At 35.4% G+C, this 26,597-nt stretch overlaps 1 protein-coding gene across 1 annotated transcript in view; it reads left to right on the top strand.

The window, feature by feature from the left end:
* Positions 1 to 23,529, top strand: part of CCDC85A (coiled-coil domain containing 85A) — a 245,853-nt gene extending 222,324 nt beyond the window's left edge. Inside the window, exon 3 of the mRNA XM_036752727.1 lies at positions 21,737 to 23,529. Coding sequence (XP_036608622.1) covers positions 21,737 to 21,786 — 50 coding nt within the window. The 3' untranslated portion in view covers positions 21,787 to 23,529. The remainder of the gene's footprint in view (positions 1 to 21,736) is intronic.
* Positions 23,530 to 26,597: the final 3,068 nt, after the last annotated feature.

Raw genomic sequence — 26,597 nt, 5'->3', positions numbered from 1 at the left:
TTGGGTAATTTCACAGAATGGCTGCCAAAGGTCACAATTCATAATGGTAAATTCATGATCTCTAGAAAACTTCATTATTCTTAGCACCTTTAATATAGTGTACTCATTAGAAGTCACTAAATACTTGATTTGTAAATCCCCAAATGTGGCAATCTGTGTTTTTTTTTTTGAGGGGGGAAGGCAGGGGGTTAAGTGACTTGCCCAAGGTCACACAGCTAGTAAGTGTGTCAAGTGTCTGAGGCCACATTTGAACTCAGGTCCTCCGGACTCCAGGGCCAGTACTCTACTCACTGCGCCACCTAAGTGCCCCAACAATCTGTTTTCTGAGTCCATTCCTGTACATGGGCTGCCTCCTATCCCTAAATGCATTCCATCCTCATCTCTGTCTCTTAGAAACCCTAGGTTCCTTCAAGAAAGAAAGGAAGGAAACAAGAATTGATTAAGTGCCAGCTTAATAAATTTATTAATGTACTATTTATTTATTCCTATTTATATGAAGTTACTAGTCACAGTAGTAAGTGCTTCCTAAATTATATTTTATTTGATTCTCATAATGACCCTGGGAGATAGGTGCTATTATTATCCCCATTTTACAGTTCAGGAAACTGAGGCAAATAGAGGTTAAGTGACTTGTGCAGTGTCATGTAACTAATGTTTGAGGCCAGATTTGAACTTAGGTCCTCCTGACTATAGTACAGGGCCATCTTGTTCATAGCACCTCCCTAGCTGCCTTCTGATCCATTTAGGTATTAATGTGCTCTCTCTTCCTAAATAATCATTTACAAGTTGTATTCCTTGGTAGAATAGAAGTTTCTTGAAGGTAGGGGCTATTTTTCTTTCATTTTTGTATATTCAGTACCTAGCAAGGTACCTTGAGTAAAGCAGGTGCTTGATAAATGCTTGTTGGCTTGGTTTGGCTTGTTAATAGCCCATCAACATATCTCCAGTAAGGAAAGCTGTTGCTGATCAAGTATTGTGTTCCTTGTTGGAAGACAGTATCTTTCTGCTGGGTTTCCATCTGTGTGTGTGTGGGTGGTGTCTCAATATAGCAAGGAGAGCCAAGTATTTCAAGAAGACTTTCAGTGTAAAGGTGGGAGGGAGTGTTTGGGTTTGTTAACTGATGATTTACTGATGGGGTGATTGAATATGATTCAGAACCATGGAAAAGAAAAAAATCCCTGGCACATAGTAGGTGCTATATAAATGCTATTATTCCTCTGCTATTTGTTCTCTTGGGGCTTTAACAATTCCAGACAAGTATTATTTATAGCTTTAGTACATGTAAAGTATATTCAACCACTCAATTTTAGGTGTTGTTTTCTTGTGGTTTAGAGAATTGACCACAATATCTGAGTTTTCCTTGTAAATACTTAAGCTTCATATTGAAAAATCTTTTATATAGATCATAGATATTACTCAGGAAATTATAATTATTTGAATACCTCTATAAATAAAAAGATTTGAAGATGCAGCAAGATAAGAAGCAAGGAATCTATCATTTATGCTTCCTCTTCTGCTGAGTATTGTTTCTCTTCCTGTGCAAAATTTTGTCATGTTGAATTGTGATCTGAACTCAAATGTTTCAGTTATCCAAACATATATTTCTCTTCTTTGAATAATGAACAGTTAAATATAGATTAATAGGTCAAAATATTTTTCTTGAAAGTCCAAATACAATGTATATTCTGGGTCTTTTGATGGCAACTTAGTGGGTAGAATGCTTTATTTTTTCATTACACACTTATTGGAACACGTATTTGTAAAGCCAGGGAAATTTTCAAATTCTCCATTGGAATTTGAATAGATTTATTTTAATTTGGTAAACATGGATTTTTCTTATTACAAATTAAGAATACCTTAGATTTCTTTAAACCCATACCCAGTAATCTTTTGATCAAGGTCTTATGCAAATGGAGTTTTATAACCTGCAAAAACAAAGACTGAGATAAAATAACATAATGCTTTTGGGAAAAAAAATGGCTGAAATTTTTTTTTGACCGGTAACCTAAAAGATAATACTTATTCTTGGCCTCCAATAAAGAAAAAAATTGCTGATTCCCTGTACTGTCTCATCCTAGGCATATAATGCATCATGAAATAGAATAGACTGCACCTCACTTTTCACCAAGTTTCAGTACTTATAAAAAATTAAGCATCCTTAAGTAACAGGAAACCACTTCAGTAGATCGATGTTCCGGTTTCCAAATTTGGCCTCATGTAATTGAAGATGGGCTTGGGTTTCTGAATTTTTGCTCCAAGTACATTAGTGTTTTGATTTTGTTTCTAAGTGGTAAATCTGTGTATTATTAGATTCTTTATGCTATTCTAACCAATTAAAAATGGTCTTTTCTGCATAGCAAGTAGGATGCTCAATACAGTGGTCTTTCCTTTTAGGAAAACTTATGGATACTTTGAGAGAAAATTTTATTTAAAAAAAATAATCTGATGTAGCAACAATGTTACTAGCAGCTGCTGTGGAGATGTAAGACCAAGAACAAGACCAACAATACCAGTACACAGGAGGGCTTCTAGCACGGGTTCTTTGATCTGCTTTTTTAAGGAAAGCAATTTTAAGGGGTTTATAATCTCATGTTAATTAAACATACACATATCATTCACTTAGTTCAGGGGAAAAAGTCAGCACCCTGAACTTCAGAGAAAGCACAAACAGAAATTACAAACAGAAATTATATAAACAGAGCAAATAACACAAATCAGCAGACAGGGGTTCTAACTGTCTGTTGATAGGAAAACATACATAGTTACTCAAGAGAGAAGCACCAACATCTGCTTTTTCAAAGATAGGGGGCTCCTTAATGACTGCCTAGAGTATCGTCTGGCCAAATCACAGGAACACTCTTCCAGTGAGTGAGCCCCCCGCCCCAAAATATATATATATATATATATATATATATATATATATATATATATATATATATACTTCTTCAGGGTCAGAGGGCATGACAAACATGTGACTCAAACTCATGTGACTTAGGCTTTCTTGTGACTTAAGCATGTCATCAAAGACTCTTGATTCAATCAAAGACTCTTGATTGAAACAAAGGCAAGACTCGATCAAAGGCACTTCATTGCCTGAGTGCTGAGATCCACTCCAAAAGAAAAAAAAACAGCAAAAAGTCCCACTTTGCTTGCCATTACACCTGGCTACTAATGATGAACTCTTTGGCCATGACAATTTGAGGAAGAAAGAAAAATATAAAATGGTTTACAGTCTTATGAGGCTCAATTTCACTTTTGCAGTACTGGTGGCAGAATAGCAGAAAAAGGACAGAGAGTATAAAGAATCCCTTTCTTTTTAGAGTGTATATAAATGTTAACTGAACTGTTGGTACTGTACTTGTGAGGTCCTGTTCAGTGACAAACTAATGGGCATTCTGTTAACATGGGATCCAAGAACTTGTCTTAAAAATTGATAACTATCTTTTAATGCAATTATTTTATGCATTTAAAAGCATCATTTGGAGAAGGGGTCCATAGACTTTACCACACTGTCCAAGAAGTCCCTATTCCTAACACAAAAAAGGTTAGACTCTCTATAGTTGCTGTTGAGTTGTTCAGTCATATTCAATTCTTCATGACCCCTTGGACCATAGCATATGCCAGGCTCTTCTGTCCTCTACAATTTCCCTAAATCTGTCCAAGCTCATGTTCATTGCTTTCATATTCATTACTTCAGTGATAATGTCTCTCCATCTCATCCTGTGCCATTTCCTTTTCCTTTTGTCTTCAATCTTTCCCAGCATCAGTCTTTTCCAATGAGTCTCATCTTCTCATCATGTGGCCAAAGTATTTAAGAATCCCTACGCTAGAGGAAATGAATTATTGGTACCATATATGTGAGGTTGTTGCTCAGTGATAACTTTGTGGGAATGCCATTAGATGAGCTGGATAATATGAGTTTTGACATTTCTGTGTAAGTGAAACGAGAAGAGAAAAGATGTTATGAATAAACAGAAGAATGATTCACAGGTTCTCCATGGAAAGGCAAGTAAAGATGCCTTTGTCAGAGGCTGGCTTAAAGGAAGAGACCCTTGGGGATGGTTTAGATTCGTTCTGAGGTATCAGGGAGAAGAAGGAGCTCAGTATAAATGACTTCTGTTTTCTCAGTAAAAGAGGTCAGGTCCTCTTCTGAGTGGGGGGGTGGGGCAGAAGGGAATAAGCATTTATATAGCAACTGCTGTGTGCCACAGGCACTGTGCTAAGCGCTTTTACAAATGTTATCTCATCTGTTGCCCACAACAACCCTGTGAAGCAGCCACCATTGTCGTCCCCATTTTACAGTTGAGGAAACTGAAGCAACAGAGGTTTAGTTAGTTGCCTGGGTTCACACGGTTAGTAAGTGTCTAAGGTCACATTTGAACTCAAGTCTTCCTGACTTCGGGCCTAATGTTTTAACTTCTGTGCCACCAGCAAGGGGGCAACATGTTGATCAGTGGACAGAATGAGTTGGGATCCTTCTGACGCATACTAGCATAGAAATCAAGGCCTCCATTCTTGAGAGAGTTACTTTAAGGCCATAGAGCCTACCCTTAATCTTGGCCTGAAAATCTTACAATGAATATCCTTAATTCTGAAGAGAATTGAATGACTAGATTAGCAAAAATCAAAATTCCTTGCCATGATTTCTTACAACACATTTAAAGTTGACAGTGTAATTTTTATGAAGGACAGCATATATGAAACTCATCATGGGCTCATAGATATAGAGATGAAAGGGACCTTATACCATCCAGTCTAACCCCATTTTTTCCCTCAGATGAAAAATAATTGACATCCAGATTGATGAAGGAGTTTTATCCAAGACCAGAGAGGCAGATGTAAATGCAGAAAGTAAAATTCAAGTTCATGGCCTTCAACTAAAATTCAGTCTCCTTTCCTCAGTATTACATGGCTTTTGTAGTCTTTGAAATAGTAACAAAACTTTTCTTTTTACCTCCATAAACAATGCCAACTTGTGCTAGTGAGACAATCTATGCTTTTAAAATGGTACTAGAAATTCTTTTCATTTAAAATTGTCATTTAAAAAAATCTTTTAATGGTAAACAAAATCCAATTCTTTTGAAGCTCCATATCTCCAACCTGTGTTTGTAGAAAACTGATGGCAAGAATTTGTAATGATTTTAATTTATAGGGGTGTAAAAAAAATCCTTTATTAGCAGTTAGAAGTTCTGAAACATTTAGTATACTAATTAAAATACTTAAAATGACCAGAAACAGCAATGAATAAAACATAGGCTAAAAACAACTTGATGCTGACAATCTTTAAAGATTTGTGTTGCCACTCTTCTAAAACAAGTATTTAGGTGCCTACTGTGTGCAAACTGTTGCCTTCTCCCCACTCTTATTACATTACAGTAATTTTGTAGAATCATCAATTTAGAACTGCAGGCATCATCTGTCAAGTTCAATCTTCTCATTTTACAGATGAAAACTGAGACAGAGAAGTTAAATGCTGTGCTTAATGTCATACAGGCAGTAAGCAACAGAGTCAGGATTTGAACTGGGGTCCAAATTTATACATTTCATGTCATGAATAAATGATTCCTTCTTATTTTAAAACTTAAAACTAGTTGTTTTAATACTAAAGAAGAAATCATAAGAGATAGGGACTGAAAACCTACCAAGTTAGGATTTATTTTCACAGCTGGAAATCTTCCATAGTTAATGTGAAAGACTTAGAAGTACTGTAAGCTTTATTTTCTTCCTCTGATGATAATGTAAGGTGATATGTTTTAATGATGTAAATAACCATGTGTCATCTGACAACTCGATGACTATTTATAACAATGACTGAAATAGCCACATTGGCCAGAAATTGAAAATAGATCAAATCAACCTTGTCACATTAACATGGCAAATAGAGCTAGAGTGAAAAAAAAAATACAATTCTATCTTCCTGTAGATGTCTTCCTTTTTACTCAATGGGTAGATGGAACTAATTTCATATATATTTTTAAAAAGGGCTTACTTGTCACTACTGTTTAGTATGAATACCGCAGAACACTTAACATCATCCTTTGTACTCCATTGTTGGTCTTTATTACTTTGCCGTAGAAGTTATAGAGTGATGGGTGCTATTCATGGAAGAGAAAATACTTTTAAGGAAATCAAAGCAATGAGAAGCAGAATAGCATTCTTGATTTTTCAAAGTGCTTTTATTTTTTACTCTCTCTCTCTCTTTTTAAGGCAATCAGGGTTAAGTGACTTGCCCAGGGTTGCATAGCTATTAAGTCTCTGAGGTCAAATTTGAATTCAGGTCCTCAGCTCTATCCAATGGTGACACCCACCTGCCCCTCACAGTGCTTTTGAAAAACATTGCCGGGTCTTTTATATAAAAATTCATCTTCTAGCTGGTCTTGATTGTTCACAACCTGTATGTATGTTTTGTCGCCATGATTCCCATAGTTTGAGGATCTGTGTGTCTCCCGCTCTTTACTTTTTGGGATCTAGTGCCCCCACAGGAGAGCAAAGTGAAGGAAATTGTGTGTAATTTAGTCCATTTGGCTGTTTATTATGGATACTAGACTCTAGGCCAAGAGTTATATTTCTGGATTTTCTTTACATTTCAGTTAAATATGGTCATTCTAGCACCAAATCCATCAAGAAAAATGGAAATCTGACTGACACATAGACATTTTGTATGTCTAATACATGAAATAGAACTTTTGAAAATGTAGTGGCATCTCCATTCATAATCATGCCACTAGATAAGTGAAGGAAATAAGAAAGTATATAAATTTTAATCACATTGACATGTACACTAAAAATATCACTGATATCTTTATATGGTCATTACAAAAATCAATCTTTTATTTAAAGCCTAACAAACTATCAAAACTTCTGAAATTAAGTAGATTTGATTATTTTAAAGTATGGTAATTTACCACCTATAACATGCACACCTCATAATATATTAATTTTATAAATTGGCCTCAAACTTTTTTTGTGTTTTTTAACCTACACTTTAAAATCTTCAAATAATTCAGTAGTGCTTTTTATTAAAAGCATACAACGTATGGGACTTTGGTGCTTTTATTTTTTTCTGGCTAAAGGTGCGTGTTATAGGCTTGCCTTTATACAGTAACTGTGGTGCTCATTGTTAACATAGTTGTTCTATATGATCTGTTAAAACCTGGGACACAGTGTATTTCTGAGTGATTGTACCATATTGTTCCAAATATAAGGAAACCCAGAATAGAAGGCAACCTCCAACTAGAAACAGCTCAAATATGGAAAAAAGCTGGGGGTCCAGAGCCCGGCGGGTCTGGCTGTGGTGGCAGGGGTGCCGAGGAGTAGGAAGATGCCTGCCCAGTTTCCCGGTGAGTGAAGGGGGTTTATTGGCCGCAGTTGCTTTTGCTTAATTAGATTGCTGCTGCTACTGCTGCCATTGCTGGAGGCAGAGTCATGTTGGGGGGGTGGAGAGAAATTCCATGCAAATAGAATGGATGGTATTGGCTTGAACTCATGGATGGGCGGAGGGGGGCAGAGGAGACACAGACATTTCATCTTCTTGAGAGATGCTACCCTTTATGGATTTTTTAGAGTTTGAGGATGAAAGTTGATAATTTCAGTTGCTCAAGAAAATCACCATTCCGAAATTTACTCTAAAAGTAGTTAAATGTACATGAATATGGATTTCCATAGCTTTGTAGACAGCTTTTAATGATTTCCATATTTTCCCCAGCCTATCCTATATTAATAGCTCTATAGAGACAATGAATTCCTTAGTGGTTACATATATCATGAAAACATGCAGAACTAGAATTATGAATAGGCTATTCAATTTTGATTGAGACCTTTGCTTGATTATAGAAGACTTGCCTTTTCTTCTTTTTGTGGGCCTTTTAGTTTGCATACAAGAACTTAACATATATAGATATGTGCGTATATGTGTATATACAAACACACACACATAAATTAGATCTTGTTACAAATTTTAAGGGACTATCAAATACCTTCTTTTCGGTAGTGACATTTCACTATATTAAAATATGTCATAGATTGAAAGTAATAATACAAAGATTTTCTTATAACAGGATTGGACTTGGACATTTCTTCAAATGTCAGTCTGCATCTACCACGCATGTAGATTGAGATGTTTTAATAGCAAATTAGTAGGAGCTAAAATAAAATGTCATTGGCATATATAATAACTAGAGAATTACTTATTCTAGCAGGTGGCTAGATATCTCATGGATACAACTCTGGGAAGACCTGAGTTCAAATCTGGCCTCAGATACTCACTAGCTGTGTGACCGTGGCTAAATCATTTAACCTCTGTTTGCCTTAATCCAGTGGAAGAGGAAATGGCAGAGCACTCCAGTGTCTTTGCCAAGAAAACCCTATATGAGGTCACAAAAAGTCCAGGCATGACCAAACAACAACAAATAAGTTTACAACTTTTGTAATCACTTAATTATTTTGGACACTTCCTGGAAAGTCATAAAAATATGAAAACTGATCCTTTAATTTGGTAATTGTTGATTGGAGAGGCCAGGCATCTCGAGATAAATTTGGAATTTCTAGTCACCTCTGAATTATTTTTTCCCTATAATAAACTCTAAAAATGACTTCTTTCTTGGTCTTTATTTTAAAAAGAAAGAGAAGAAGAAAAACAAGATAAACAGGTATAGCCAGTCTTGGAACTTTTATTTTTCAAAACATTCAAGCTTTTAGAGAGTTTTGGATGTAGCCTGTGTAGTCCAGTAGAAGAAGCACTGAACTTAGAGTTAGAAAATTGAAATTCATGTGACATTGAACAAGTCACTTAATCTCTCTGGTCTTAGTTCCCTCATCCATTACATAAGAGGATTGGACTAGATGATAGCTGGAAGGTACCTTCCGATGAAATATTTGTGAAGAACTTAGCACAGTGCCTGACATATAGTAGGCACTATATGAATTCTTATTCCCTTCTGCTTTCCTTCCAGGCTAAAGTCTATTAGTTTCTTACTGAAATTTTTGAATTTCCTTAACCTCCATTCATTTAGATGACCAAGGATCCATGCTCCTTTAGAAAGTCTACCAAAACTAACATGCCCTGTGATTATCATTATTATATTTTTAAATTTGAGACTGGGTCTTCTTATCTCACTCAAGCTGGAGGAGTAGTGGTCACTTATGGGTCTGATGGTTGGCATGGAAGCTTTGATTTGCTCTACTTCTGATCCTGGTGCCTCTGTCCAAGGAGGTCTCTGTATTGGTGTAAACTTCCAAACAATTTTAACACTATTTTAGCTCCAGGGATCCAGGAGGCTTAGTATCCCCGGTTGCAATTTCCCAGTATTAGAAATTATGGGAGTCCACCAGTACCTTTTGGTCTATAATTTAGGGATGGGATAAAATAAGGAAAAGGTGTATACTCCAAAAATTTCTGGGTATTAGAGGTATACTGCTATATGGATGAAAGATTTTTGGATGTTGTTACCTTCTCAATAAGAATATATGCAGACTGTAGCAGTCTTGGAAACGAGGTTGGGAATGAATTCTTTATCATATCTAAAGTGGGTCAAGTTCCAGTGAGCTTTGAGAAAGGAAATAGAAGGTGAGGTCAAGGGCACAAATTTTGTTTTGAACTTTTGATACAGATCAAAAGCCAACAATTTCTCCCTATCTAATATAGGTATGGACCTTAAATAGCTGTTATACCTTTCAGGGAAATTGGCAGGAGCTACTACCTGTTCATTCCTATTGCTCAGTTATGCTACCTTCCTTGTTCTGCTAACAAATCCCCTGAACAGTCCATAAGGTTGAGTCACAGGTCTTGTGGGGAAGGAGAGCACCCTTTAGAGCAGGAGTTTTAAACATTTTTTTGTATAATGGAGCCCTTTGGCAGTCTGATGAAGCCTGTGGACCTCTTTTTGGAATAATGTCTAAAATGTACCAGATAAAATACCTAAGATTACAATGAAAATCAATTATATTGAGTATAGTTATAAAAATAGTAAAAAAAAACCAAATAAACAAATTCATAGATCACAGACTAAAAATGCTTTGCTTTAGAGGGGGGTAGTACCATGGAACTAGGGTTGGAATTCTGCTGTGAGAATGGGGGCAACATACCTAGATATCTTTTCAGTTTTAGAATCAGTTGTCTTCTTCAGCAAATGATGGCATCCACAAAGGAAGGCAGAAGAATCTTAGATTCTTTTTCAAAAAAAAATTTACAGCTAAGCCTAAATTTGTAGTTAAATCTCAACTATAATTGGAGATTATTACAGTTTTTTTGGTGGGTGTGTTTGTGGGGACCCTGGCTTGAATTTCACATATACTTGACAATATCTAGTACTGTGTAACTTTGGTAGGGTAGCTTTTTTGTTTTGTTTTGTTTTTTTAAAAAAAAACTAATATTTTATTTGCTTCCTCTAATTACATGTAAAAACCATTTTAACATTTAAAAATTTTTTTTGAGTCCCCAATTCTCTCCCAAACTTCAGGTTTTTTATGCAGCTGTTTTCAGAGGTAATTCTGGAGACCTATAAATTTTTGGTTCTTCCAAGGTAGTACGATCTAGGGAGAGGTGTGTTTACTGCTCTTCTGGCGTGCGCTCTGGAATGTGAGTGACCACAAGCACTCTTTTTCCACCCTGGAACTGTGACCAGGGTCCCGCTTCCCTTGAGCCCACAGGCTCTGTTGTGCTAGTGTTATTCCAGATCCAGGACTACAACTCTGATCCAAGTATGGGGAATGCAATAGAGCCTTGCCCCTGGTGCCAAGCAAAGGGACCCCTGTAATCTCCTTCTGACCAGTTGTCTGACCCCTTTATCATTTGTGGCAGAGAGGTCTGGAGGTAGGGTAGCTTTTTAAAATGATAAGTCCTATATCTCAGATATTGATTATCTGTGCTAATGGAGTGTACGAGAGGAACTAGAAATGAAAACACTATACTTTAACAGCACTCTCTGCTATATTAATGTGAGGGGTTATAGCAGGGGTTCTTAACTTGGGTTTGATGAACTTAAATGGGGAATCTTTATTTTTCAGTATAATTGGTTTCTTTTTCACTCATAAATATTTTATTTTATGCATTTAAAAATTTTATTCTGAGAAATTTTATTCTGAGTCAGGGGTAGATGTCACAACTGAACAACAACAACAATAACAAAAACCAAAGAAGTGCACAAACTCCAGGCTCCAGTTGGTACTTACAAGGGAGCTAGTATCACAGAATCAATTTTAAAGGAAGAGTTGTTTTATTAGTCTTATCCCAGCACTTGGAAGAATCATGTACTCATTGATCGACTGAAATAAAAATGAGCCTGAGTCTTTCCCTGGGGAGTGATGGCCTCCATAAAAGAGAATGGAAAAAATTTCCACCAGACACTAGTTCCAGACGTGGCAGGCCTTTGCTTCTCTTATCCCTCTGCTTGTCTTGTTACTTCTCAGTAAAATGAGGGAAATGGAATTCAGAGGTGTCAAACTTGTGGCCCAGGGCTTGCTAGCTGTGGCAAAACTCCCAGGTGCACCTGAATCTGATTAAAATATAATTGGGAAATGTTTAACAAAATAAATAAATATACACCATAGATAATGTTATTTTGGGATTTTTTAAGTCAATATATGACTGACAGGGCTTTTCTATTTGAGTTTGACACCACTGGACTAAAGGTCTCTTATGGCCTAAATACAATGATCTCATGAGCCTTTCTTCCACTCCTCCCTAGAAAAGTACAAATCTCTAGAAAAATGATTCCTTGCTGTCTGGCAGAGTCAGATCCTGGCTATTGTGGGGAAAACAAATAGAGTCCCTACCTCCAATTATTCATCTGCAAGATTAAGAGCCACAAATCCAAACACATGTTCAGGAGCTCCTTTGTCTTTGTTTCTTTTCTATGGCAAGAAGAGGAGACAGGAGGGTTTTTCTCAAATAAAATAGCGTGATGCTTAGTAAAATCAGAGAGGGGGAAAAATGTACCATTAAAGTTTTTTTTTTCCCTGTAAGTAATCCTTTGTAACTGACCCAGTTCCCTCAATACAAAAACATGGTGTGTATGCATTTTTCTGAAATGTGTATAATATGGCATTTGACTTGCTGACTTAGCAGTTTTAGCTGAGCTGTGGAGCAACTTATGAATTCCCTGTTTTAGAGTCACTTCGGTTTAAAAAAATTCTTGAAATGTTCTTAATGGTCATTCCTTGGGGGGGCAACTACACTCTTTGGTAAATCAGAGATGGCATTCAGAAGTGTACAAAGATGAATTGTTGGCTTAGTATTCTCATTGGCCATGCAAGGAACAAGTATATTTTAATGAGAAGAATTGATATAACTTAGAAATAAGCTAGAGCTGTGGGTTTTTAACTTTTCTCAAATAAAAAAAACTCGTCCTTGTTTGCCAGCAAAACTGAATATGACAATGACATCTGCTTAATTAGTATAAACGACTTTTGTTTAATAACAAAGTTGTTGATTTTTTACCAAGGGTCCTTTCAGGTTGCCATCAGGGGCTGATGGGAATAACAGTTCACCCACCTCTCCAGCTAGCTTCAGCGGACATACCACACCTTCTCAGCAACCTGAACCAGTGGTACATACTCTTAAGGTAAACAACAGCACACAACCATGCATCTAGAATTTCAGTTGTGTTTGACTTCTTCCCCACAGTGTGATTTCCTCTTCCAGTCTTGCTGTATCCATAGATGTTTTTCCCTGATTTTTTTATTTCTTTCTGTTTAAACATTTTAATTTTTGAAATTATTTTTTCAAAGATGAGTGTTTTTCTGAATGAGAAATTTTGGCTTTGGAGAGTTAATGTGTAATCTCCATTATTATATCTCTGTTACAAGTAATGCTATCCATATCTACATGCATCAAAGTCAGTCTGATGTGCATATACGTACGTATGTGTAAAATATTGTTATTTATATGTGCAATGTATGTAGCATGGATGTCTTCAGATATCAAGGTTTAAAGTTTATCAAAATGTGACAAGATATATTTTTCTTCCCTCATGCTCTTTAATCACTTATTCCCTAATTCTACCCCATATGATGAACAATTTTTTAAAAATCATAACCAAACAAAAGTCCTCTCCAGAGGGGCTACCAAATCTGTAAATGCTAGTTGAAATGCCATTTATCTGGAAATCCTTAAAACAATAAATTGCATAAAACAATATGCAATCAAATTTCATGAATTTGTAGTTAATGAAAATTTGGATGTCTGGGGTAGGAAGGGGAATGTTACCTCTACTAAGCAAATTAATAGTGTAACTATCATTTTTGATATAATGTTTATACAAATAAATTGTTTTAAGAGACTGATAGAATTCAATTTAACAAATATTTATTAAATACTTGCTTTGTGCAAGGCTCTATTCCAGGTGCTAGGGATACAGAGATCAAAAATCCCTTGAAAATGGATCCTGCACCATAGAATAGCATCTGTTTATGGCATAGTCCATGAAACTGTAGGCTTAGAAAAGGCCGGTAGTTGATGGCTGATGTTCTGATACAACAATTACAGAATCATTCTTATCTGTTAATTCGGTAATGTGTGCTAGGCAACACTTTCAGCTCAACATTTCGAGAATGGTGGATTCCCTTGGTATAATACTCTCTCCAGTGAATAAGATTGGAAGCTTTCTATAAGAGACCTTCAGTGGCTCAAAAATTTAGGTGCTGGCAGCCATTGTGGTGATGCGCCTATGTGAATTGTTCACAGACACACTTCTTCTCTGGACCCATACTTGAAGACTTTCGAAATTGATAAGGCTTTTTAGACCTTACTTTTGCTGGCATAACTCTTAAGAGGCTAGAATTACTTTCATGCTCAGATGAGGCACCAGGGCAGAATTTTATTGGGGGCTCATTTGTGGTATGCACTTGAAAATAATAAAACATCACCACAATTATATAATTCTTATATAATTAGTCAGAATTAGTGAATTTATTTTCTAATGACAGGTATTATACAGAATTCCTTAAGATTTCTTGTACTTTGCTTGGAGTGTTAGCAACCTTAACAGGAACCAATTGAATAGGATTAAATTCTATCCTTGAACTACTTTATGGTTTCTTATTCTGACTTTTCTACTCTGTTTTACTTTTATGAGACATGGAAAAGGAAGAATCAGCCTTTCATTTGCTTTAAGGATTTTGCAAAGGGTAACAGATTTATTATTTTTTGAACAGATGAAGATTTTCCTGAAATCTTCCACATCATTATAGTTGTTCTCATCAGAATTAGAGTTTATCATAATGGAACACAGAAGCAACACCCATGGCATGGATACTGCAGAGCAGTGAATAATTCTCCCAGAATTTATATTTGGTTTTGGACTACATTATATAATTTATATTTGGCAAAGATTTGCCTTCCTAATTAAGTTTTCCTTGAAATAATGCTAAATTCCTAAAGTGCATACCTGCTAATACCAGAATTACACTGGCTTATATTCAGGGTTTGTTCTTTATATCACACATAATTCCCAAAATAACCATATAACTACATATGGTTAATTAAGAGGATTCTGATTTTCTTTGAGATGGCTCAAGAGATCTTTCTGAAGATAGAGATGGAATTATAATATGCTGTGGGGAAGTAGAGCCTTGGCATCAAGGACACTGTCCTATGTAGTAAGATTCTAGGTTATAGAGAAGGTTGCTGATCAACCTTATTGGAGGGAATTTCTACAACATGACTTCTCCCTGATGTTAATGAAATCATGGATCCAGAATCATTCCTCCCCCAGCCCCGAAGCCCCAGCAAAAACCCACCTATCTATATGCTTGGTGTATATTTGTTCACTGGTTGCCTGACAGACATCATGCTAAGTGCATTACCATTGGGATGCAAATGTGGTAAATTTTGGTAATAGTTCAATAAATAAAATAAAAGCTATCTGAAATACATTTTGGGAATAGAAAATATACCATAAAATTTAAACTTCGAAGGGTGTTCATATACCCTTAAAAGAACAATGGGTTTTTCCTTCTTCCTTTCAAGGTATTTGAGAGTTATTTGAATCTGTTTTATTTTCAAATGTCCAAGATCACGATGTTTTAAAGGGCAGCATTTTTGGTATTGCAATTTTTTTACAAGTTTCCTAATTCTTCTTGATTGGAAACTTTTAGTGTGTACTAATTTGGGGGTAAGGAAAGAAAAAAAGGGTCTCTTTAATTTTCCCTATAATTAGTCCACTAATTATCACATAAAATTTTACCTCAAGGGGGAGTAATTTAGGGAAACATTTGAGTATGTTATATAATTATATGTTATAATTAGCTAGAATACTTGTGTCTAAGTTATTGGTTGATATCTATACTGAACGATGAATTGTTTTTATTGAATAACTGAAGGCTCTTAAATATGGAGTTTATTTTCTTCTTTTGCAAGAAGTGTGTTGGGAAACTGAAACATGTGTCAGCATATTCCAAAGAAAATGTTTTTGATTAAGTATCTCAATAATTGGGAATATACCTACATATAGATACATAAATATGAAAAATGTTGTCATTTGGCAATTTTTGCTTTCAGAAGTCATTGCACTAAAGCTGATCTGTCAAGAGTTTTCCTTTTTCCTTCTCAACAACAGTAATTAGAATTGGGGCCTAGTTCCTCATCTTCCTCCATATCCCTAAGGAGTTTTTTTTTCTGATTGACCTCAAAGGGATCTCTGTGCTTGAATGAGCAAGATGGTGGGGGTGTGGAGCTGAAGGAGAAATTAGCCCCCTCAGTCACTTCTTGCTTATTAAATGCATGATAGCTATTAATCAGAGCTTCAATTCATTTCATAGAAATTAACTGATTTGAAGTACACTTCTCGAGGGTGTATTACAAATCAAATAGGTAGGAGAAGAGTCTCATGCACTCACTGTGCCCTTCAAGCTTTCTATGAATATTCACTGAACAAAGACAATCATTTTCTACAAAGGTGAAGAGAATAGAAACAACTCTTATCTGATATAAATACAAGTGTCAGATTTTCATTTACTTTTTTCGATTTTTTTTCTGCACTAAAGAATCAGATACATATAGAGAAAGATTTCTGAATTCCCATGATATAATGTTATAATTGGATTGCTCATTATGGGGCGAAAGTTATGTAATTATCAGTGCAATGTCAGACTTTGCACAAATGGACTACTTCATGCCTGGTTCATTTATTTCAGCTCTTCTATTAGTCCGTGTAGATTTGGTTGTGGGAATTAGTATCAATTTTGGAGACAGCCTACCTGAATGCATTGGAAATAATATTGTCCAGCTTTGGAATCATATTGGATTTTAGGAAAATATTTTCCCTATATTTTATAAATTCCATAAGGCATGAGCTGATGTTCTAGAAGAAAAACCATACACATACACACTCACACACACACGCACACGCACACTCACACACTCACACATTAGTGGAGGAAACTAACATGTATCTCACTAGAGTTTATAAGTATACCTTCTTGGGTTGTGACAATGCCTCGGTCCCTAGGGGGAGTAGACTCCCTTCTACCCTAGCCAATCCTTACATTGCCTATGTCTATGTAACATACAAATGAAACAGTCTTGAGGTAAGATTAGTTGTGTTGACCATTATGACAATGAGACATACAATAGTAGATACTTGCAAATGGTTAATATCATCAGGTTGTCTTTTTCATCAGGGTAATGATCTAGTTTAGTTATTTTGAACATTAATGGAATAGAGTCTGTATGTGTCATTCAAAAATTATGGAGATCAACTTATGAATAATTGATTTAGAAAATTGTACAGATATATACTCAGACCATATGGAATTCAGAGCATTTGATTTAAGCTACTGTACTACAAACATGACTTACATATAGAGGACCAGAAATTTTACAAGTTGGGTTTCCTTAATGTTTTTACTTATACCTAACAAACTAATTCTTTTTTCAGATGAGATTTATTTTTCTTTCTCAACAAATCCAGGTCTTGGATGTTCAGGAAAATATAGATCGTCAACAGGGTAAAGAGTATGACCATGACCTTAGTGAGACAGAAAAAGCTATAGTCAGAGAAATGTGCAATGTAAGTTTGATGTGCTTAATTCTGTATTCTGTATTGAAGCCTCATCATAACTAAGTTATTGCTCCACGAATACTTATTTTTTTAAAAATGCTGACAGAATGCCTTTTAAAATTTTATACGAAAATAAAACCAGTTACCCTCTGTTTCATCTGCCATTTGGTTCTGGAGCATTTATGAAAATATTAATCCTATCATAAAACATTTAGGTCAGAAATGATTTGCAAGGTGTGTATGCTATAGCCGTCTATGAAACTTTTTCAGTATCTCTTCAAATGATTATCCAAAACGGTAAGATGCCATGGGGTAATAATCATTTTATTTCTCTTGAGCAAAATTTTACTAGTATTTCTGTTTTGTAATTTTGGGCGGTTCCTTGTTTAGTGATGAACATGATTTTTTTCAAGCTTGTATTTTTCTGATGCACTCCTGTTATCATTATCTTTATAAATATTACTTTCTAAGTTCCTCATATAAAAGATACTGTGCTTCTATTCAAAGTCTTTGTATTTACTCTACAGGAGTTGACACACTAACTCAACACTACTATGAATCTATATGTAGATGTAAAGGTAATTAAATATATGTAAGTAATTATGTAAGTTAAACAAAAAAGGAAAACACAGTAAGGATCTGTGCTTTATTTGCAAGGTGCATTTTCTGTATAGTCATTGATGTGGTAGGGATTTTTTTTTAATCTCAAGCAACAGCTTAATGCTCAGTCATTTTAGGTGAGAAACACATCATAATTCTAAGCAGGAATAAGGGGATAAGGGAATTTTTGAAAGTGGTACAGGGAATTTGGTAGAAGATAATTTGTGTTAGAGAGAGAAAAGTGTATTTTTTTTAATGAAGCATTGTTTTAAACTTTCTGGAGACTGTTTTTCCCTTCATATCTTTTCATTCCCCTTTACTTCAAAACTGCTTAGAAATACAATGTAAACACTAAATGTGTTGTGGTCAGATTTTGCCAGCCCACCTGTAATCCAAGTGTCTTTGGTCCAAGGTGTATGGTAAATAAAAACAATGTGTGGCAATTTCCCTGAATTTAATGGGAGTTTTTTATTTTCTGGGGGAGAGAATAGGAAATTACTATCTAATTCTCCTGTGATCTGTGATCTTTGGTTGGCTATTGTATTTGCTTTTTCCTTTCAGATGCTTTTCAAGTCATTTGCTTGCATTTCCTATCTTTGTTTTGTTGTTATGTTAAAGAAATATAGTCACCCCTTTCCTTCCCTCCCCTCCCCTTTCCTTCCCTCCCCTCCCCTCCCCTCCCCTCCCCTTCCCTCCCTTTCCCCAAGACCTGATCTCCCTATCTCTCCCAGGCTGGAAGTACAGCAGCTACTCACTGGCCCCCAATTCCACTACTGGGAAGCACAGAAACTTTGACTTGTTCCATTTCTGACCTGAGCAGGCTTACCTTTCCTTACGTATCCTGATGACTTTTCACTTGGGGGCCATCTTGGTGCCAGACTTAGAATGCATACCTGGTCAGCTTTAGTGCAACTGTAGCTTAGAACTCTTGACCTCAAGCAATCCACTAGCTTCAACCTCTTGATAGCAGGCATTACAGACATGTACCACCAAATCTTAGCTATACATTTTATATGTTTTCCTAGACATTCCACTGTTGCCTTTTCTAAATCTTTCATCAAATCTTTTTTTTTTCAATTTAACCAAGATTCTTACCTAGTAACGATGATGCTTTACTTTGGTAAACAAATTAATAAAAATAATAATAGAATATTAAAACTGAAAGGGGCTTAAGAAATTTAGTCTAGTTTTCTCATTTAATAAGTGAAGAATTTGACACCCACTGAGGTATAGTGACTTGTCTAAGGCCCATGCAAGCTAGTGGCAGAGCCAGGACTGAGACCATGGTCTCCTTCCTAGTACTATGCTCTTTTCATCATCCCATTGCTACAAGTCTTGGAATTATGGCTTCTCTTCATAGAGAATGCAAAGTAGTATTTTTCATAGAGGGCAACTCTCCACTATAGCTGTTGCTACCATTTCTATCTACAGAGATGCATCATGACAAGAAACTTATTACCTTAAATTTAAGAGTTTGAGATATTTGCCATATTTACTGATAAAGTCAGTTGAATTCTGAGTTGGGTTAAACCAAGCTGTTTGTAGCCTTACTCTGTGATAATTTTTAAATGTTTTGAAATACAGTTTATTAGTTTCCACCTTACCATGAAAGACACATGCAAAGTGACAGTTTCTTCTTTCTATTTATGACATACTGTTTTCCACACTAATCCTCTCTTGTCACTTACTCCTTTTTTCCTTTCAACTTTTTTCTTTGTTTTTATGTCCTTATTTTGATGATGGAGGCCCAGAATTCACCCTGACTGCTTTTGAAACTGGATCACATTTATATATAGGTCAGATTGACAAAGAAGAATTGATTAAAATCAAAGTAAAATAGGCATCATTGGATTTAACTGTATGAATGCTTAGCAAACTTAATAAAGCCCAGGGAATAGAGTGAAGACTTGACGCACAATACAGTGACATTATTCTCTGATTTCATAATGATGTTCAGATGATGTTCGCATTTATATTTTATTTGGTCTATGTCAGGGGTGGGGAACCTGTGCCTTGAGGCCACATGTGGCCTTCTAGGTCCTCAGGTGCAGCCTTTTGACTGAGTCTAAGTTTTACAGAACAAATCTTTTTATTAAAGGGATTTGTTCTGTGAAGTTTGGATTCAGTCAAAGGGCTGCACTTGAGGACCTAGAGGGCAGTTTTCCACCCCTGGTCTAGGTGATAGCATCAGTTTTAGTGGTCCTTCTGGGAGAAAATCACACAGTTTTTGTACACCCATCTTCCTGTCTGTAAATGGCAAAAATAATATTCCGAATCTTTGCTCCTTGACTAGTCACTATATTATGGTATTAAATCTTTCCTGAAGAACACTACATAAATAAAGGTATTGCTATTTAAGAAATAGAAAGCCAACTTTTAGTGATAACCGTAAAGCTTCAGAAATGTCAGGTAGGCCTTATCAGGCCGCTAGCTCCATGTCAACAGGATATGTCTAGTGCATAACCTCAGTGACAATCTCAAAGAACTGAATATTGACAATTACATTGTTCAGTGAACTCCAAACCCATAGACTGTTGCCTCTGCTCATTTTGGAATTCCTCCTTTTTATCATCTTACCTTATTAATTTTGGGCTCTTGGTTCTAATATAAAAGACATATTCTGATCAATCCTAGCATTTGGGAGTCTCCTTAAACCACTTAGTGCTGTCCAAATTAGGGTTATCAGTTTGTAACTTTAGAAAAGGTGATATCCCCAGCAAATGTAGGGGAGACCTTAGGGATGGTGATTGCACTTTAGGTTGTAAGGCCTCATATAACTACCCTCATGACTTTCAGCAGGATCACATGGGATCTATCTTAAAAGATGAGAATATTTCCTTTGATTAAAAATCTAGAGGAAGAGACTGTGCCCTTTTGGAGTCATTTGTTATGGTGACTCTCTATCTTTGTTTGCAAATTAGGTATCAGGAGGAATACCTAACCCACTGAGGTAGCAGATTGAATTGATCATTCCTCTGTAAAATTTCTCTTTAAATATTTGAAAACAAAATTATAGTACTCTTCTGCCAAATGCTTTAGTATGTCTAAAGAACTATCATGTCCGCTGAAAAGTAGAAGTTAGTATTTGCCTTGGTTTTGTCAGTATTATTGAATTACTTAGGCCTATCTGAAAGCAAATAAATAAATTTATAACTTGTTTTCTGCTTCTTTCTAGAATAATTTTTAATTTTAGTTGAATTAAACCATTAGAATATTATTCCTCTTACTGAAACTCTCTTGGAGACAAAAAGGGTTCTTGATGTTACCATACATACAAACATGTATACATACATACATATATACATATACATACACACATATGTGCTCAGTGATGGTTAATTATTAGTATTGAGGGCTGAATTTCATAGTATTACTGGTCTATATTACTGCTTTTTAAAATCCCAGCTTTTGCAGTTGTCTCATTGTTTCATTAAAAGCCTTCTCTCTCTTTCTCTCTCTCCCTCTCTCTCAATCTCTCTCTCTCTCTCTCTCTCTCTCTCTCTCTCTCTCTCTCTCTCACCCATTGTATTTTTTTTTCAAGGCTATCATGAGTTTACTCTTACCTTTGCCTTTTGGGTTCTTTTGATTTTGGCGATCTGAGTGATCTTTGTGTTTAACTACTAAGATTTACAAAAACAGGAGACATTAACTCTGGGTTGGAGTGGGGGAGAGGCAGAGTAAAGGAAGGACAGCATGAAGCCAACTTTATTAACAAACTATTCAAGCTAACTAATGTTTTGAAGTGATGATTTAGCTGAGTCTTGAACCAAAACATCCATTCTTTTTTTTTTTTTTTACAAATTGACTGCTTTGATTTCCTTTATTAACGATAACATTTCATTGATACAATAATATTATGATAGATTTGAAAGAAGTTGTCACATAAGCCTTTAATTTTTGACTCATTTGTTAGCAAAGCATATGGTCTCATCTGCAAAAGAATCTTGGTTCGGTTATTTAAATGCTTCTCAGAACATTTCACTTTGTATCCACTCAAAATCATTATTTTTTTTAAAAGCACATTTTATTCTCAATCCTTCAACATGAATGTCTAGCATTTACCTTGAATCATTATAACAGGATACTGGACTCTGGTGAACGATTTACCCCTGACATCTTTATTCTTTTACTTCTTCTAGGTTGTGTGGCGGAAACTTGGAGATGCTGCAGGTTCTTGTCCTGGAATTAGGCAACATCTGTCCGGTAACCAGTATAAAGGACCAATGTGAGAATCACTCCTGAATACAAGATTAGCACTGGTGTTGGGAAGGAAAAGAAGGCATGATTTCCACACACCTGGACTCATGGGGATTAATGATTGGGTGGTTGTGTACCACATCTATGTCTTCTTTGAAAACTTCAGTACAGGTTTCCCATGCTACTGGCTATTTTGTGTTTCTTGCTTCACTATATTAGAGTGCAGTCTCTGAATTATGACATCACTAATTTGTCACCCTACACATTCTTCAAGATCGTAGGACAATTGGAGTTTTTCATGAATTGAAGATGTTCTGGTAGAGTTCTAGTGATTTTGACTGATGTGACATAGTAGTCACTTCCTACCATGTTATGTAGAAGCTAAGAAATGGTGCCTTCCAGCTTCCAAAGTTTGGGAACTAGGCCCCATGTCACTTGTATTTGAATGTGTAAAATGTTAGTTGCTGGTGCTCAGTTTGAAAGAAATGGCTGGAGTTTTTCCCCCTGAAACATTCAATATTTGTATTGAGGTGCTAAATTTATCTCATGAATTTGCTTTTCCAGCTAGTTGTGTAGCAAAATCCCTGACAGAACTTGTCTGAAAAGACAGTTTCTGGCCAATTGGTCTCCATTTTGATGACACAACTTGGAGATGACCATTCTCCTGGCCCACCCCCCCATCCACATTAATATTGACAATTTGCAACTTCAACAATCATGAGGGTTTCCAGCTGTGAGAAAAATGTTAATTTTGACAATTTTGTTTCTAGACAAGCAATTATATTTAACAAGCTCTAAGTAGATTTTAAAAGATTGCACTGCATTTTTGAAAAAAAGCTTTCCTTGCCTACTGCAGCTTTCTTTAAAAGAATTGTTTGATGATACTCAACGCATGTCTTTGATTATTTTGAAGCTAAAACTCTTGTTCAGATTGCTTGAAGGTTGACCAAGAGACATGCTAGCTATGCTTAGTTTATTTCATTTATTATTTTGGGGGGAGGGGGGAAATATGTATAACATTAGACTGTGTGTAATGGAAATGTTATGATAGGTATTTTGTGTTTATCCAATGCAATGAGTTTCTTGTACGAATATGCAAGAGGCCTGTAACAGAATGCTATTGCTTAAGTTTTTACTATAGCTTAGGATAAAAGAGATAGGAATGCAACAATTGCCACTTTTCAGGTTTGTTCTCAATCACTAAGGCTTTGCTTCACAGCAAATATTTTCTCTTTTTTTGTGGGTTTCTTACATGTTGTAGTAATTGACCATTTGGTAGTAGAATGTAAGAAATTGCTGTACACTTAAAAAAATTATGGTACTGTGATGTAGAACCAGCTTATTGTTGTCTGAAAATCTTTGTGAATTAATTTGTCACAGACTTTTCTCTCTAATTATCTTTAGTTAGATTTTAAACAAATGTTTCCTTTTGAGATGTTATATTTTAAAATTGTTATTCTCTATTAAAAAAAACCTGCTTGCTATATTTACATTTTCACAAAGTTTTCATCTATAAAATTAAATTGTTGTATTCCTATACAATAGAAAACATTTAAAACAAGTTTTTGTGCCTGCAGTAGACCCTGCAGTAGCTATTCAAGGGACACTAGTCTTTTGACAAAACACTTGTGTAAATTTTATACTGTATTAAAACTATTTTTTTAAAGTTCTGCATAAAATTGAGTATCAAGTACATGTGTTCATTTTAGCAATGGTAATAAATTATTTAATCTCATAGTGTTTCCTTTTCTTTTCAAAATATATTTTCCCATAACTGGTACATATTTGTTAAAAGCCATTAAAATTATGCATCTTTCCATGTCACATAGATGGATGTTCCATAAATGTTTGATGATGAAGGCAGCTAGGATACTACAGAATAGTCACTTTTATATAATGCCTTAAGGAGTTTACTATTTGCTTGTTCCTGAACTCACAGAATTACTCACTGTAATACTGGATATTCATTTCATTTCACTAAACACTTATTTTCTACTCTGGGCAAGACTCAGTGCTAGGCACTGGAGATAAAAAGATGAAGTCAAAATGGTCCCTACTCTTAAGGAGTGTATGTTATGTCAGATGTTCAAAAACATTTTTTGAAACAATCTATTTCTGTCTTAGAATTTGCACTCATCCTTGGAGCCTTCTAATAGTAAAAGCATAATAATAGCACCCATTTATATAGTGACACTTTGTTTGCAAATCACTTTAAAAATGTGTTACTTCATTTGAAATTTCTTTAGTTCATTCTTCTATCAAACTACTGTGGTGGCTATTCAATAGCATCTCTACACATACAGGTAAATCCATACCCATGTAGATAAAGAAATATGAAAGAAATGGAAACTCCTCCTTCAAGATTACAAATCAGTGAGAAATATAGAATATAGGGATCCAACAAATCATAAAAATGAGTAGAATATTTAGAATTATCTATGATTTCTTCAATGTGGGTATTCCTTCCATCTATGCAGATAATGACATATATGCACCATTTTGTACTGCCATGTTCCATGTAACTGTCATACAAGCTTTGCTCCACAGATTTATCCAGTCTGCTGTAGATTTTCATTTTTTTACTTTAAGACACCAAAGTACAATTCGGTTGTCCATCCATTGACCCACATTTTCACCGTAAAGATGGCTTACTTTATATTCTCCAGTTCTGAATGGCCAAGTTCTATTTCTACAGTAATGGTGGTGGAGCATCAGAAAAGGGAGCCACAGGGGACAAAGCATCAACATAATTTTTACACTATCATTTCAATTTAACTCTCAGTACTATCAATGTACTAACATCTTTTTTTCCAGCAACTAATAAATCGATATATTGCTGGAGGAAATAAACACTAGCCATATTGACCTACTTAATATAAGAAAAACCAGAAAACTCATAGAGGTCATGGCCAAAAGGATAATTTGAAGGCTTTCCTTAGAAAAGCAAGTGGAAACCATATGATCATCTCAATAGACGCAGAAAAAGCCTTTGACAAAGTACAACACCCATTCCTATTAAAAACACTAGAAAGCATAGGAATAAGTGGAACCTTCCTCAAAATTATAAATAGCATCTACCTAAAACCATCGACAAGCATTATTTGTAATGGGGATAAATTAGATGCATTCCCAATAAGATCAGGGGTGAAACAAGGATGTCCATTATCACCCCTATTATTCAATTTGGTACTAGAAACATTATCTGTAGCAATAAGAGAAGAAAAAGAAATTGAAGGAATTAGAATAGGAAAAGAAGAAACTAAATTATCACTTTTTGCAGATGATATGATGATTTATCTAGAGAATCCTAGAGAATCAAGTAAAAAACTACTTGAAATAATAAACAACTTTAGCAAAGTTGCAGGACATAAAATAAACCCACATAAATCCTCAGCATTCCTATACATTACTGACAAAGCCCAACAGCAAGAGATAGAAAGAGAAATTCCATTCAAAGTTACTGAAGGCACTATAAAATATTTGGGAGTCTATTTGCCAAGACAAACCCAGGGCCTATATGAACATAACTATGAAACACTTTTCACGCGAATAAAATCAGATCTAAATAAATGGAGAAATATCAGTTGCTCATGGTTAGGCTGAGCTAATATAATAAAAATGACAATTTTACCTAAATTAATCTATCTATTCAGTGCCATACCAATCGAACTACCAAAAATTTTTTTTACTGAGCTGGACAAAATAATAACAAAATTCATCTGGAAGAACAAGAGGTCTAGAGTATCTAGGATATTAATGAAAAGACATGCTAGAGATGATGGCTTAGCCACACCAGATATTAAACTGTACTACACAGCAGCAGTCATCAAAACTGCCTGGTACTGGTTAAGAAACAGGGGTGTGGATCAGTATAATAGGATAGGTACACAAGTAGGTGAAATCAACAAGTTTAGCAATCTACTCTTTGATAAACCCAAAGAGGCCAGCTTCTGGGCTAATAATTCACTATTTCACAAAAACTGTTGGGAAAATTGGAAAATGGTAGGGCAAAAACTGGGCATAGACCAATATCTTACACCATATACCAAAATAAAGTCAAAATGGGTTCATGATTTAGGAGTAAAAGTTGATACTCTAAGTAATTTGGGAAAGCAAGGAATAGTTTACTTATCAGAATTGTGGAAAAGTAAAGAATTCATGACCCAACAAGAGATAGAGAGCATTACAAAATGCAAAATGGATAATTTTGATTATGTCAAATTGAAATGTTTTTGTACAAAAAAAGCCAATGCAACAAGAATTAGGAGGGAAGCAGAAAATTGGGAGAAAATCTTTGCAACTAGTATCTCTGATAAAGGCCTCATCTCTAAAATATACAGGGAGCTGAGCCAAATATATAGGAATACAAGCCATTCCCCAATTGAGAAATGGTCAAAGGATATGAACAGGCAGTTTTCAGAGGAAGAAATTAAAGCTATCTACAGGCATATGGAAAAATGCTCTGGATCACTACTGATTAGAGAAATGCAAATCAAAACAACTCTTAGATACCACATCTCTCCTGTCAGATTGGCTAAAATAACAAAACAGGAAAATGATAAATGCTGGAAAGGATGTGGGGAAATTGGAACACTGTTGCATTGCTGGTGGAGTTGTGAGCTGATCCAGCCATTTTGGAGAGCAGTTTGGAACTATGCCCAAAGGGCTATAGAAATGTTCATACCCTTTGACCCAGCAATACCACTTCTAGGGTTGTATCCCAAAGAAATCACACAAGCGGGAAAAGGACCCATATGTACAAAAATATTTATAGCAGCTCTCTTTGTGGTAGCCAAGAATTGG

This window comes from Trichosurus vulpecula, chromosome 3 (assembly GCF_011100635.1).
Source record: "Trichosurus vulpecula isolate mTriVul1 chromosome 3, mTriVul1.pri, whole genome shotgun sequence".
NCBI classification, from domain to species: Eukaryota; Metazoa; Chordata; class Mammalia; order Diprotodontia; family Phalangeridae; genus Trichosurus; species Trichosurus vulpecula.
Note: the sequence above shows the minus strand (reverse complement) of the source record. Positions and strands in the feature narration are given on the sequence as shown.